The sequence below is a fragment of the Natrix helvetica genome (assembly GCF_964273705.1).
Source record: "Natrix helvetica genome assembly, chromosome: 12".
Classification (NCBI taxonomy): Eukaryota; Metazoa; Chordata; class Lepidosauria; order Squamata; family Natricidae; genus Natrix; species Natrix helvetica.
This window is the reverse complement of record NC_138556.1, coordinates 16,313,008-16,329,042: the sequence shown is the minus strand read 5'-3', so window position 1 is coordinate 16,329,042 and position 16,035 is coordinate 16,313,008. Positions and strand designations below refer to the sequence as shown.

At 43.4% G+C, this 16,035-nt stretch overlaps 1 protein-coding gene across 1 annotated transcript; it reads right to left on the bottom strand.

Moving 5' to 3' along the window:
* Positions 1-5,055: 5,055 nt before the first annotated feature.
* Positions 5,056-12,844, bottom strand: B2M (beta-2-microglobulin). Its single transcript, XM_081965252.1, has 4 exons — positions 12,684-12,844; positions 8,631-8,909; positions 7,247-7,283; positions 5,056-5,492 (listed from the first exon to the last, which is right to left on the bottom strand). The coding sequence occupies exons 1-3, from the start codon at positions 12,754-12,756 to the stop codon at positions 7,270-7,272; spliced, it is 366 nt and encodes a 121-aa protein (XP_081821378.1). The 5' UTR covers positions 12,757-12,844; the 3' UTR covers positions 5,056-5,492; positions 7,247-7,269.
* Positions 12,845-16,035: the final 3,191 nt, after the last annotated feature.

The window sequence follows — 16,035 nt, the reverse complement described above, 5'->3', positions numbered from 1 at the left end:
TATTACAGATGATAATAATATAGCTAGAGTTACTATATTAGTCCGTCAGTTTCCCAATGTTATTTTTTAAAAAAACCCAATGCTAATATTTAAAAACGGCAGGATGTATCCAGGAGGTAAGAAGCTGACCTTGATATGGAAGTGAAGTAGCCCCTTCATGGGGGTGGGGGGGTTTACAATTAATTGACTTTGGACCAGCATTCCCCCACCTGGAGATCTTTAGATGTGTTGGACTGCATAATTCTCATAATCTTCAGCCCTTTTAGGACTTTTAATGACAGAGCTTGGATGATTCAGGCAACTTATAAATTACAGTGGTACCTTGGTACTCATCATTCATTCCAGGAAGCACGAGGAGTACTAAAAAACGATGAGTACCAAGCAACCCCTTGACGTCACGTGACCCTTTATTTCATCCGGAAGAGGTACTAGAGTCACAAGACAGCCAACACCAACACCAGTTCTACCTTACACATCAAGTCCTGGGAGAAACGATAAGTATACCAGGACAAATTTTCACTTCAAAACACATCATGTACTCAATTCGACGAGTTTTGAAGCAGTCATGGACCCAAGGTATGACTATAAACGAATAATAGTAGCAGCGATAACAACCATCCTAACGCATGTGGGCACCAGGTAGGAAAAGTTAACATTAGAAGACCTGGTGTGCTCCAGACTTGATCCTTCTCTTTTGCCTTTGGTAGATAAATCCACATCTCTCACCAATTTCCACTTGAGGTTATTTCATGGCAGGAATGAGGTCCTGCTTTGAAAACGTTTTTGAAAAAGCCACAGTGGGACCTACTGTAGAAGTCGCCATCTAGCCCATTCCTCCTTGGGGTGCTTCAAGATAAATGGGCTGGCTTCCAATTTCCACCCATTTCTACAGTGAAATGTATCATTTGTGGCATTTCTAGGAATTCACCTATTTTGAAGAAGAAAGTCTTTATTGTTCAGAGGAACTTTTGGTTCCTCGTGAATCTGCTTTCAGTGTTCCTGCCTCGTAACTGCCACTCTCTAACGGTCTTCTTCTTCCAGAAGATTCCACTGGCTTCCTATGAAATGACTTAAGTCTCAAACCTCCTCATGAACTCTCGAAGCAAGAACAAACTCTAACAACAGCTGTCGAACAGCTGGCCCTTATTTTATTCTCTTCTTGGCACTGCTCTCCCAACAGATTGCAAATCCAATATTTTCAGAGAGGCTCGAATTGACAGCTATTGTTTTCGTAATCTTACATCAGGAAAAATAACCCCCCTCGAATCTTCTGAAACCGTTATGATTTTGAGAAATTTATTTATAAACTCAAAGCCACCAGGATTATTTACTGACAAAAATGCAACTCCTCGTACAATGCAACGCTTGAGAAATAGCATTGCTACGTTATTGTCCGTGCAAGCCATTTCACCAGCTGTTAAAACATATGCAGGATGCTAAATTTAGCTGAAAATGTTGGCCAGAGCTCATGTAGCTTATATTGGGTTTCACACACAGCTCTTTTCCCAACTCATTAATGATTTTTAAAACACTGAATATTCTCTTAATGTATTGCTTAAGAGCCATGGTGGTGCAGTGCTTAGAATTTTTTTTTATTAAGCATGCATAAGTATATAAGTGTAAACATGATTATGAATACATTGGAGGTGTCTATTTTTCTGTCTGAGTTCACCCTAATAGGAGGGCTTTCGTAGATACGACGGGTTGGAAAAGTAGCTCCCTCCTAAGCATTCCAATGAGCTGTGAATCTATTTGTGGGGTCTATTTTTCTGTCTTGGGTTCATGGGGACCTAACCCTAAGTGGGTTTTCTCCCCTATGGGATTTTCCCATGTATTTGACCAGGAAACGTAGATACAACAGGTTGGAAAACTCAGCTCCCCCCTAACTATACCGATGAGCTGCGAATCCATTGGCGGTGTCCATTTTCCTGTCTGAGTTCATGGGGAGCTAACCCTAACCCTAAGTGGGTTCCCCCCCCCCATGGGATTTTCCCATGTATTTTACCAGGAAACATATATACGATAGGTTGGAAAAGTCAGCTCCCCCCTAACTATACCGATGAGCTGCGAATCCATTGGCGGTGTCCATTTTCCTGTCTGAGTTCATGGGGAGCTAACCCTAACCCTAAGTGGGTTTTCCCCCCTATGGGATTTTCCCATGTATTTGACCAGGAAACATAGATATGACAGGTTGGAAAAGTCAGCTCCCCCCTAACCATACCGATGACCTGCGAATCCATTGGCGGTGTCCATTTTCCTGTCTGAGTTCATGGGGAGCTAACCCTAACCCTAAGTGGGTTCCCCCCCCCCCCATGGGATTTTCCCATGTATTTTACCAGGAAACATAGATACCATGGGTTGGAAAAGTCAGCTCCCCCCTAACCATACCGATGAGCTGTGAATCCATTGGCGGTGTCCATTTTCTTGTCTGAGTTCATGGGGACTTAACCCTAACCCTAAGTGGGTTTTCCCCCCTATGGGATTTTCCCATGTATTTGACCAGGAAACATAGATATGACGGGTTGGAAAAGTCAGCTCCCCCCTAACCATACCGATGAGCTGTGAATCCATTGGCGGTGTCCATTTTCATGTCTGAGTTCATGGGGAGCTAACCCTAACCCTAAGTGGGTTTTCCCCCCTATGGGATTTTCCCATGTATTTGACCAGGAAACATAGATACCATGGGTTGGAAAAGTCAGCTCCCCCCTAACCATACCGATGAGCTGTGAATCCATTGGCGGTGTCCATTTTCTTGTCTGAGTTCATGGGGACTTAACCCTAACCCTAAGTGGGTTTTCCCCCCTATGGGATTTTCCCATGTATTTGACCAGGAAACATAGATACGATGGGTTGGAAAAGTCAGCTCCCCCCTAACCATACCGATGAGCTGCGAATCCATTGGCGGTGCCCATTTTCCTGTCTGAATTCATGGGGAGCTAACCCTAACCCTAAGTGGGTTTTCCCCCCTATGGGATTTTCCCATGTATTTGACCAGGAAACATAGATACGATGGGTTGGAAAAGTCAGCTCCCCCCTAACCATACCGATGAGCTGCGAATCCATTGGAGGTATCCATTTTCCTGTCTGAGTTCATGGGGGCTTAACCCTAACCCTAAGTGGGTTTTCCCCCCTATGGGATTTTCCCATGTATTTGACCAGGAAACATAGATACCATGGGTTGGAAAAGTCAGCTCCCCCCTAACCATACCGATGAGCTGTGAATCCATTGGCGGTGTCCATTTTCCTGTCTGAGTTCATGGGGACCTAACCCTAACCCTAAGTGGGTTTTCCCCCCTATGGGATTTTCCCATGTATTTGACCAGGAAACATAGATATGACGGGTTGGAAAAGTCAGCTCCCCCCTAACCATACCGATGAGCTGCGAATCCATTGGCGGTGTCCATTTTCCTGTCTGAGTTCATGGGGAGCTAACCCTAAACCTAAGTGGGTTTTCCCCCCTATGGGATTTTCCCATGTATTTGACCAGGAAACATAGATATGACGGGTTGGAAAAGTCAGCTCCCCCCTAACCATACCGATGAGCTGTGAATCCATTGGCGGTGTCCATTTTCATGTCTGAGTTCATGGGGAGCTAACCCTAACCCTAAGTGGGTTTTCCCCCCTATGGGATTTTCCCATGTATTTGACCAGGAAACATAGATACGATGGGTTGGAAAAGTCAGCTCCCCCCTAACCATACCGATGAGCTGTGAATCCATTGGCGGTGTCCATTTTCATGTCTGAGTTCATGGGGAGCTAACCCTAACCCTAAGTGGGTTTTCCCCTCTATGGGATTTTCCCATGTATTTGACCAGCAAACATAGATACCATGGGTTTGAAAAGTCAGCTCCCCCCTAACCATACCGATGAGCTGTGAATCCATTGGCAGTGTCCATTTTCTTGTCTGAGTTCATGGGGACTTAACCCTAACCCTAAGTGGGTTTTCCCCCCTATGGGATTTTCCCATGTATTTGACTAGGAAACATAGATACGATGGGTTGGAAAAGTCAGCTCCCCCCTAACAATACCGATGAGCTGCGAATCCATTGGCGGTGTCCATTTTCCTGTCTGAGTTCATGGGGACTTAACCCTAACCCTAAATGGGTTTTCCCCCCCTATGGGATTTTCCCATGTATTTGACCAGGAAACATAGATACGATGGGTTGGAAAAGTCAGTTCCCCCCTAACCATACCGATGAGCTGCGAATCCATTGGCGGTGTCCATTTTCCTGTCTGAATTCATGGGGAGCTAACCCTAACCCTAAGTGGGTTTTCCCCCCTATGGGATTTTCCCATGTATTTGACCAGGAAACATAGATACGATGGGTTGGAAAAGTCAGCTCCCCCCTAACAATACCGATGAGCTGCGAATCCATTGGCGGTGTCCATTTTCCTGTCTGAGTTCATGGGGGCTTAACCCTAACCCTAAGTGGGTTTTCCCCCCTATGGGATTTTCCCATGTATTTGACCAGGAAACATAGATACCATGGGTTGGAAAAGTCAGCTCCCCCCTAACCATACCGATGAGCTGTGAATCCATTGGCGGTGTCCATTTTCATGTCTGAGTTCATGGGGAGCTAACCCTAACCCTAAATGGGTTTTCCCCCCTATGGGATTTTCCCATGTATTTGACCAGGAAACATAGATACGATGGGTTGGAAAAGTCAGCTCCCCCCTAACCATACTGATGAGCTGTGAATCCATTGGCGGTATCCATTTTCATGTCTGAGTTAATGGGGAGCTAACCCTAACCCTAAGTGGGTTTTCCCCCCTATGGGATTTTCCCATGTATTTGACCAGGAAACATAGATACGATGGGTTGGAAAAGTCAGCTCCCCCCTAACCATACCGATGAGCTGCGAATCCATTGGCGGTGTCCATTTTCCTGTCTGAGTTCATGGGGAGCTAACCCTAACCCTAAGTGGGTTTTCCCCCCTATGGGATTTTCCCATGTATTTGACCAGGAAACATAGAAACATGGAAAAGTCAGCATCCTCCTAACCATACCGATGAGCCACGAATCCATTCAAAGCCACCAAGAACTTCCAAAGAAAACATTGTTAGATAACTTTTATTAAGGATTTTGTATACATTAGTAGAGGATAAGAAAAAGAACTTACAGTATATGTTAGGCAAGACTGTCAACTGAGCTAGCCTATCAGGTAGCAGTTAATAAAAGGAAACATTAATTATCATTTTTAGAAGATTCAATTTTGCAATTCTTATCTCCACAATATAACACCCTTAACTCCTAAAAGATTTAACATAGCAATAAAGCGAAACCTTTTCAGACACTTTTTATAAAATCATGATGCCTTGAACGCTGATTTATATGTGACACGTGATATTTATCGTTGATCCTTTCCTGAACACGCATTGTTTAAAAAGTTGAAATTGGAGATCTTCGGTCAGTGATAAGCAGAAACATCTTTTGAAGTCAATTCAGAAAGATCATCAGCAGAAATAGTAGTTTAAAGCAGCATTGATCAAATCTGGGGGTGGAAAATATTATTTTTACATTAAAAAAAAAAACAAGAAGTGTGGTACAGTACACTATAGGCTAGATTGGAAAGCCAAATAAATTGATTTTTGCCTCTGTGTTTGAGTCTCTCTTAACAGGGCGATATTGAAAATATAAAAACATACAAATGCAGGGAAAGTACTTTTAAAAGTATTGCAAGAATGGTTCAGGGTTCTTGTAAGGATTGCCAAAGGTTGTGCAAAGTGTTTGCAATTCTTCTGCGCTCCAAACCGGGCTAAATTATCCAAAATTGAATAAAATTGTCTTTTCTTTGGGTAAGGACACACGACTGATGTGAAGCGAAACATCTCAGATTAACGAATGTTGGTTTGTCACATTTTAATATTTTTAGACACATAAACCCATTACCTATGAGCCTTGATGGCGCAGTGGTTAGAGTGCAGTACTGCAGGCTATTTCTGCTGCCTGCCGGCTGCCTACAATTCAAATCTCACCAGGCTCAGGGTTGACTCTGCCTTCCATCCTTCCGAGGAAGGTAAAATGAGGACTCAGATTGTTGGGGGAAAGAGGCTGACTCTGTAAACCGCTTAGAGAGGGCTGGAAAGCATTGTGTGCTATTGCTTCCTTCCTTGAATTCCTTCCTTCCCTTTCTTTTCGTCCCCAGTGGTTAGAATGCAGCATTGCAGGCAAACTCTGCCTACAACCAGGGGTTCAATCCTGACCGGCTCAAGGTTGACTCAGCCATCCTTCAGAGATGGTAAAAGGAGGACCCAGATTGTTGGGGGAAAGAGGCTGACTCTGTAAACCGCTTAGAGAGGGATGGAAAGCATTGTAAAGTGGTATGTAAGTGTAAGTGCTATTGCTAGTGCTATTACCCAATTAAAGCAAGGACTGTGTTTTACCAACATTGGGTAAAAATGACTTTTTGATAAGCAGGTATTGAAAGAAGCTCTGTGTCAACTTCTAAAGCATTGCCATGACTATTATCAGGCTGGCATGGAAGGGGAAATTCCATGCATGCCTTCAGCCGGAGTACAGCAAAGATATTAATTATGATTATTTTGGTTATTGTGTGTTCTACGCTTTTTGACAGTATATCATATGGATTCTGCACACACACACATATATATGCATGCATGCCGGCAGGGGAATTCTGGGAGTTGAAGTCCACACATCTTGAAGTGGCCACTGGTCTAAAACATCAGCTTTCTTCTTTTTACAGGTCTCTTTCCTGGTGAAAGCTGCTTAAACGTGTTGGCTCTCTAGTTTCATTTTGTTTACTGCTTTGTCTTTTGTGACAGCAAGCTGATCTCTTTCCTAGGGGTGACATGATAGCAGTCTTCTGGTATCTCAGGGGTTGCCCCAAAGAAGAGGGAGTCAAACTATTCTCCAAAGCAACTGAGGGCAGGACAAGAAGCATCAGGTGGAAACTAATCAAGGAGAGAAGCAACTTAGAACTAAGGAGGAATTTCCTGACAGTTAGAACAATTAATCAGGGGAACGACTTGCCTCCAGAAGTTGTGAATGCTCCAACACTGAAAGTTTTTAAGAAGAGATTGGATAACCATTTGTCTAAAGTGGTGTAGGATTTCCTGCTTAAGCAGGGAGTTAGACTAGAAGACCTCCAAGGTCCCTTCCAACTCTGTTATTCTATTCTATCCTATTCTATTCTACTCCCTGATTAATAATACAACACATTAAAATGATACACACACTTTCGTATTTCCTGTGAAGTATTCTTTTCGTGAAACAGCCATCTCTTACCTTATTTGCTGGAGATTACTGGATTAGTGGTCTTGTTCTATGAAACACAAAGAGAATAAACTTACAGCACATATTTCTTCAAATACATATCAAATCATTGAAGGCCTACAGATTCTAAGCTAATTCTTTGCTACTGAATGCATTAATCCAGCAGTAGCATATCAAGCCACAACAGATCTGTAACAGATGCCTTTTCATGTTTACAAGTGAACTGCCCAGAATGGTTGGAAATTGGGCAGCATACAAATTTAATCCGTAGTAATAAAAACAATCGGACTGAGCGAACTTATTGCATTTCTGTCTTTTTATAAACATGTCTACCGCAATCGTAAGATACAGAAAAGAGACTCTTATTATCGTCTGCAACAATTCTATTTATTAATACCCCATGATGATTAAATAGAATTCCAGCAATTCATGCAATTGCGTGTTTCCTTGACTGCTCAACTATCGAAGGCTGAAAAAGTAAGCCATGGTTTGACAGAGATGGCACATTTGAAGATCAGGACGTGCGAGAAATCCAACAGACCATCATGGTTCATTGGACGTTAGAACTGGGCTCAACAGAGGTTGCTTCAGGGCCCAGCACACAGCTTCATTGCACCTTTTACAGGAAGGGTGGGAGACTTCTATCTCCCCAGATGTTGCTAAACTACAACTCCGAAAATCCCTCACCAACGGGAGGGTGAATAGGGAGAATAGATCAGCAATAGGTGTAGAGAAACTAGACCAGGGGTATCAAACTCAAGGTCCGGGAGCCAGATCTGGCCCGAGGGGCTGCCCTGGAAACAGCGAAGCACCGGTCTGCGGTGCCTCTGCCAGAGAAAACAAAGCTCGGGAGGGCTGTGTGCTCCTGAGCTCTGTTTTCAGCCATGACGGCCTCCTGCAGTCCTCTGCCAGCAAAAACTGAGCTCTATCTCCGCTGGCAAAGCCCTGCAGGAGGCCGTCATGGCTGAAAACGGAGCTCAGGAGCCCTTTTTCACTGGCACAGCATTTGGGCCACCGCAGGCACACACAACACGAGTGATGTCAAGCTGGCCACGCCCACCTAGGGCCCCCGAAGTCAAACACAACCCTGATGCAGCCCTCAATGAAATTGAGTTTGACACCCCTGAACTAGACTGATGACTCCCATGATGCATTCTCCAGCTAAACTAAAGGTCTCCAAACTTGACCACTTTAAGACGTGTGGACTTCCAACTCCCAGAATTCCCCAGCCAGCATAGATAGCTGGGGAATTCTGGGAGTTGAAGTCCACAAGTCCTAAAGCGGCCAGGTTTGGAGACCCATGGACTAGGACATCTTAACTATTCCTGTTTCAAGTGGAGGAAGGATGGGGAGGGGGAAGAAGAAACGGAACAGAAAGTCAACTCAAAGTAGTTACCCCATTTCACTTTCTGGGGCTCGGAGAACGCCTGGTGCTCCACCACGCACAAGTATTCGTCCTTTCCATTGGGAACCACCCCAACGTGGGCCAGAAGCTGGAAGGTCCAGTCTTCTTTGAAAGAGAGGTCGGAATACTTGACGTCGGGTATTTTGACGTTATTCTTCAGAAGGGTAACGTTGATTTTGGGAGGGTGGAAGCCCTCCGCGAAGCAGTGCAGAATGTTATCCTTGCCGTCGGATATAGGATAGCGGGAATACACTTGCACTGTAGGCGCTTCTAAAGGTTGAGGGGAAAAAGAAAAAACAAACAAAAGAGAAGACATTGTAAATCCAGGTCATCTGGCCTATATTTTCTCCACCATGCCCAGAGGGCCTTGAGATAGGATTTTTGTAATTTAGAATGAATGAACTGGAAGGCACTTTGGAGGTCTTCTAGTCAAGCCCCCTGTGAGAGCAGAAGACCCTATACCAGGGGTCAGCCACCTTAAACACTCAAAGAACCACAAAGGTCCTAACCAGAAGCCCCCGGTTCAATTCTAGAGCTGGCCGGAAGTCCGGTTCCCTCACCATAGAGTCTCCTCCTAGTGCGGCATCCTTTTTCCTCTGCTGATCGGAAGTCTGGTGTGTCGTTCCCGCCCCCCCCCATAGAGTCTCCTCCTTGCGTGGCATCCTTTTTCCTCTGCTGACCGGAAGTCTGTTTCCCCCCCCCCTAGAGTCTTCTCCTAGCATGGCATCCTTTTTCCTCTACCTGTCCTAACCAAAAGCCCTATCAATTGTGGAGCCGACCAGCGACAGGGAGCCGCAGCAGAGGGATGAAAGAGCCACATGTGGCTCCAGAGCTGCAGGTTGCCGATCCCTGCCCTATATCATTTCAAATAAGTGGCTGTCCTCTCTCTTCTTAAAAACCTCCAGTGATGAAGAATCCACAACTTCTGGTGACAAGCCATTCCACTGGTTAATTGTCCTCACAGTTAGGAAGGTTCTCCTTCATTCCGGGTTGCTTCTCTCCTTGATGAGTTTCCAACCAATGGATTTGGTTCTTTGATGTTGCTTCCAGATAGAACATGATTTCCAACAGCTGATCTATCCAGGTAGCATCAGGCAAGTAATGCACAATAACAGGGCCACCTCTTTAGAAAAGATAGGTGGGCCATGGATTCCCAAAGGAATCCTTTGGCTACAAGCAGGATTCTCCGGTACAGGTGGCACTCAACATACAATAACAATTTGGATAGGAATTTTGGTTGCTAAGCCATGCGGCCGTTAAGCAAATCATCCCATGACCGGACCCGATTTTTATTACCATTTTCATTGTGGCCGTTAAGTGAGTCACATAGTGGTTAAGTGAATCCGGCTCCCCCATTGAGTTTGCATGCCAGAAGCAGGCTGGGAATTGAGGTGAGATACAAATCGATGATTTTTTTTTTTAAAAAAAACAGATTATTTTTATTTAAATCGGATCATTTTTATTTTTATCAAATTTATTTTAATAATATGCTTTTAGAGGGGAAAAAAATCTATCTAAAGATACGTTTTCTATTTAAGATATTCATCCTTTAGTTTATTCAGCATGAAATGGAGCTTAGTTATGTAGCATGCGGAGGCTGTACATTCTGCCATGTTGGGACTCTCGGTGAGTCAACAGCAGGTCAGAGGTGACAGCTGCTCTTTACAAATTATGATTTAAATCGAGTTGATTTAAATCAAGCCCTTTTACAAATCCACCCTGATATCGTGTGACTGCAGAACACATGATCTCAATGCGAGATCATGTACGCAGCATTGTAATGGGGATCACAAAGCTTTGGGAGAGGCATAAGTGTCATAAATCCCGTCCCCATCTCAAATTCTGGGAGGACAAAGAATGAATAAAAGTGCGACATACATTTTAGGGCAGGTTTCCCCACCCCACCCCCACCCCCAACCGTGGCAACGATTAAGATGTGTGGACTTCCACTCCCAGAATTCCTCAGTCAGCATGTTGGCTAAGGAGCTCTACAACTTGAAAGCCACATATATTAAAAGCTCCAGAGTTTAAAAAAAAAAGATTTTTAGAGCAAACAAAATGTTTCTTTTCTTTCCCCACACTTTTAAGAGCCCCCTTTTAAAGCATTGCTGTTATTGTATTCTTTGATAAGATATCCATCACAGTTATCTTTGTGTTCTGCTCCTTTGGTTTTTCTGTTACTAGGGTAGAAAGCAACAGACTATTATGTGAGGAGGTTGGGGAGGAACATGGGCTAGTCCTGGAGTCTGGGGAAGGCTCTGATGAGGGCTCTGTGTCAGAGGCAGAGAGGGGGCCAGAGCCGTATGCCAGTTATCAGCTGCCTTCAGAGTCAGACATCAGTGAGGCAGAGGAACAGCTGGAGCCTGTTCCCAGTGTGCACATGCGCAGAGTTCCCAGATGAAAGGAACAGCTAAGGAACAAGGGTCGACTTGGGAGTAAAGTGACAGGTGGACGGTGAATGGCCTCTCCCACAGGGAATAAAAGAGGAGCAAAAGAGGAGTGGAGTTTGCAGGAGACAATTCATTCGCTTAATCCTGACTTTCCAAGACCTTCTATCGCTGCACTATAGAGTATTTTAACTTACTGCAGCCGTGTCTGGTTTGCCAATTGCACAGTGGCAGCTAGGACAGCGTTCCCCTCTTTGGAAAAGTTTTATAGCTCCCGCTGCCTTAAGAAAGTTCAAAACATTCTTAAAGATCCATCTCATCCTGGGCACCCCCCTCTTTTTTTTTTAAACTGTTACCATCTGGCAGGCGATACAGGATAATAAAAACAAGGGCAAAGAGGCTGAAAACCAGCTTCGATCCCAGAGCAGTAACTATATTAAATTCTACTCTACAGTGCAATATCGGGTTTTCAATTTCAATTATATAGCATGTGTGTTTGTGGTTTTATTTTTATAACGTACACCGAAGGTGGCATTTAATTCCGTTGTATGATGTGCAATGACAATAAACTAAACTAGACTCTTTTCAGCACACCACTCTTTCAAATCAAAAGAAAATACTTGGCTACTCAAGTCTTCCCCTTCTTCCCTTTTGCATTTGGGGCACTGAGCCCCACAACTAAACCAGAAACATGGCTAAGGGAGGAAAACCAAGTTTCCCTGAAGTTTATAACAAAGAACATCAAGACGGTAGCCATTACAGGTTTCCCCGTTCCTCACCCATCATGGGTGCTCACACACAACTGGGGGGGGGGGAGGATTGTTATTGTTTTGGAATAGTTTTAAGCCATCCTGTGAAGTTTAGGCAGCTTTAAAATGCAATAAAAATTGAAGAATAAACAAAAGGGAACCCCTCCCATTTCCTTCCTGTATATCCCAATCAACAGAAATACGAATAAAAAAAGCAAAATGGAACTGAATTCTCCTATTATTCTTCCAACCAGATCTGTTCTCCTCCCCGCTTCCCCACCGCAAGTATTGCAAGGAAGTCAAATTTTTTCTTTTGATTTCCTAGATTATTAGTAAAAAAATAATTAAAGAAAGAAGATTATACCAGGCCACAGAAAGGGAGGGAAGAAGCCTTGCGCTCCCCTCCTTAAGACTACAACCTCCATTTTCCCGCAAACGGCCGAGCTAACCCGGGACAGACCCGGGAGACGCAAATTTAATTCCCTAGATTATTCGTAAAAATAATAAAAGGATATAAAGAAGTAAGATTATACAAGGCCATAGAAAGAGAAGTAAAAAGGCTCCACCGATCTCCTTAAGACTACAGCCCCCATCTTCCCGCAAACCTCTGGGCTATCCCGGGACAGACCCAGGAGAGGCAAACCCACCTTCAACCCCGCAAAGCCCCCCGCGAGTTTCGGGGTGCAGACCCCCCCTCTCATGCCCCCACCCACACCCCTTCACCCCCACGACGCCCGAAGCTCCTGAAGAAACGCGACCAATAATAGTGGGGAAAAAACATTTTAAGCACAGCACCTTCTCAAGTCACCCATTTCTAACCCGGGTAAGTAAAGCGGGGGACAGGAGGAGAAGAACCAGCGGCAGGAGCGCAGAATTCGCAATCGCGAGAAGCAGAAAAGTGGTCTTACTTTCCAAGGCTTTTGTGAGACCGCAGACACACACCAACACCACACACCAGAGGAGAAGTTCTTTGGAGGCCATGATCTTTTTTTAAAAAAAAAAAATTACTTTGCAGACGCGACAAGAGCCTTCCACTCTCTTCGGATCCCGAAAGCGAAGTGACTCCGCGAAGCGGGGGAACTACGCCTAAGAGAGAGAAAAAGTCGTCTCCGGGCCAATCGGAAAATCGAAAGAGCCGTGTCGTCACTGGTAACTAGGCACGAGGTTTCCCGCAGGGGTCTGCTCAAGGCTTCGGGACTTTCCAGCGCAAGCGCACTTCTGCCCGCCGCTACTTCCACTTTCGGTTTCTCGCTGCTGGGAAGACGCGGCTGATTTCCGAGAAAACTCAGCTCGGCTTGCAAAAGGAGGGGGAGCGAGGAGGATCTGCTGCTCGCGCTGGAGATTAGAAGGCAGTTTGCAGCGGCTGAAAGGGGGAAAAGATCGCGGTTGTGTCCCAAAGGTGCTTTCCACAACAGGCAAAGGGACTTTTTGGTTTTTCTTTGAATGCGTTTTGCTTCTCATCCAAGAAGCTTCTTCAGCTTCCCCACCGTCCATCCAGAGCTGGAGAAGCTTCTTGGATGAGAAGTGAAAAATCTTCAAAAGAAAACCAGAAAGTCCACTTGCCTCTTGGGGAAAAGAAAAAAAAACACCTTTGGAGGATGAACAGATAAGACACAATGGTACAATGGGGGGAAAACACTTTGGCTAGAACATAGAATTAAGAGAAGTGGCAAAATTTATGGGAAAGGAACTGTAGATTAACAACCGCAACCTCTTATCAAGAAAAAAATGTATGTAACGTTTTATAGATGGCATTTACCACCTGCAAGGTTAGCTACAATGTTCAGAAATATTTATCGAGCAAATGTTGGAAATGTAATTTTTAAAAATGGGCACGTTTTATCATATGTGGTGGACTTGTGTTAAAGCAAAAAAAAATAACCTGCAGGTTAGCTAAAATGTTAAAAGTACTTCTCTAGAAAATGTTGGAAATGTAATTTAAAAATGGGCACATTTTATTGTATGTGGTGGACTGTGTTAAAGCAAATAATAATAATAATAACCTGTAAGATTAGCTAAAGTGTTTAAAAATATTTATTGAGCAAATGTTGGAAATGTAATTTAGAAAATAGGCACATTTTATCATATGTGGTGGACTTGTGTTAAAGCAAAAAAGACAAATAACCTGCAAGGTTAGCTAAAATGTTTAAAAATGTTTATCTAGCAAATGTTGGAAATGTAATAAAAATGGGCACATATTATCATATGTGGTGGACTTTTGTTAAAGCTAAAAATATGGGGCAAAAATACACAGATGGCTAGAAAGGATAATAGGGAAAGGTAGATTTTAAACCTGAACTGTTTTTATTAGCGATGATATCAGAAAAAAATGATAAGAAAAGTATGTATTTAGTATGACATGTTTTAACAGCAGTGAGGATTACCTTCGCACAATATTGGAAAAATGAAGAAACACTGGAAGACAAAGAGATAATTAAGATATTGTGCAGATATTGTGTAGATTGTGCAGAAATGGACAGACTTATATTGAAAATCAAACAGAAAGAAGACACAGAATATTATTAGACATGGAACTTATTTTACAAGTAGTTGGGGAAAAAAGGAGTGGAGACTAAAAAATGCAATCTGTATTGCTAAGCAAATTAAATACCCAGACAACACAAACTTTATTAAGCACTAAGAAGTAGAATTAATAGAGAAATAATTTTTTAAAAAAATTTTAAAGCACCTTTGGGACAATCATGACCCTGGATGACTGAGAATGTCCGTAGACATCTTGAATATTGTTCCAGAAAAAAAATGGTTCCTTTTTAATCTGTTGGCAGGTTGTTTATTTGGAGAGCCAGGGAATTTCCTAGGATAAATTTATAACCCTGAACTTTGCTCTCTGACAAACAGGATTGAGCCTGTTTGACTGCAACAGCAGTTTCAGAATCAGCATATATTATTATTACTGGGTGTGTATGTGTGTGTGTGTGTAATGTATATATATATAGGAGTTTGTGAAAGTTATCTGAATTTATAATTCTAAACACAGGCCAGGTTACCCGAAAGGTGCATAGCTCTTTTTTTCATGCATCATCTGACATCCAAATGCATAGAATAGAATAGAGTAGAGTAGAATAGAATAGAATAGAATTTTTTATTGGCCAAGTGTGTTTGGACACAAAAGGAATTTGTCTTTGGTGCATAGGCTCTCTACATAAAAAGACACGATGCATTCATCAAGAATCATAAGGTGCAACATTTAGTGATAGTCATAGGGTACAAATAAGCAGTCAGGAAACTAATATACATCGTAAGGATACAAGCAGCAAAGTTACAGTCATGCAGTCATAAGTGGGAGGAGATGGGTGATAGGGCCTCCTGGGGCAGGGGAGGCTGTTTTCGCCCTCGCCAGGCTCCTATAAAGCATCTGGAGCCTGGGGTGGGCGAAAAATGGCTTTAAAAAAGACTGAACTCAGCTGGCCCAGGGCAACGCCTCGCGTGCCATAGGTTCGCCATCCCAGATCTAGGTGGTTAGCAGAGTGGTAGGAAAAATATTCCCCTGCTGGATTTCTTAGCTTCTTTCATGGGTAGAAAAAAAGTTGCCAGGCAGTTTTGAAACAACAGCCTTTGAAAGGGGGCACATGAGAGGAGGGGGGAATCCCCAGAGCAGCTCTCTTAAAAATGCAACCTTCCCATGGCTCTTACTATAAACCCTCCCAATGTAGGCAGAGGTTTGGCCTCTGATGGGCCAGTTCAAACCTGGTTCCTGAGTTAATCCATTTTCTAGGTTTATGCAATACACCAGGGGTCCTCAAAACTATGGCCCGGGGGGCGGATACGGCCCCACCAAAACCATTAATACAGCCTGTGAGGGACCACAAGGCTGTCTGAGCTTGATTGCTTTCTTCCAGATGTTTTATTACCCTAACTAGGTAACATCATCAGTGATGGAATGGAATGGAATGTAGGGTAAGGTAGAGTAGAATCGGGATAGAATAGAATAGAATAGAATAGAATAGAATAGAATAGAATATAGGGTAGGGTAGAGTAGAAGAGTTAGAGAAATTAGAAGAGAAGAGGAGAAGAGAGAATAGAATAGAATAGAATAGAATAGAATAGAATAGAATAGAATAGAATAGAATAGGAGAAAAGAGAATAGAATAGAATTCTTTATTGGCCAAGTGTGATTGGCCACACAAGGAATTTGTCTTTGGTGCAGATGCTCTCAGTGTGCATAAAGAAAAATAAAATAGAATACATTCATCAAGAATCAAAAGATACAACACTTAGTGACAGTCATAGGTTACTAAT

Excerpts from the sequence above, each read along its gene's own strand:
- B2M (XM_081965252.1), bottom strand. The coding sequence starts at position 12,756 with ATGGCCTCCAAAGAACTTCTCCTCTGGTGTGTGGTGTTGGTGTGTGTC. Across the intron at positions 8,910-12,683 it reads TCTCACAAAAGCCTTGGAAA|AAGCGCCTACAGTGCAAGTG; the intron begins GTAAGACCACTT and ends CTCAACCTTTAG.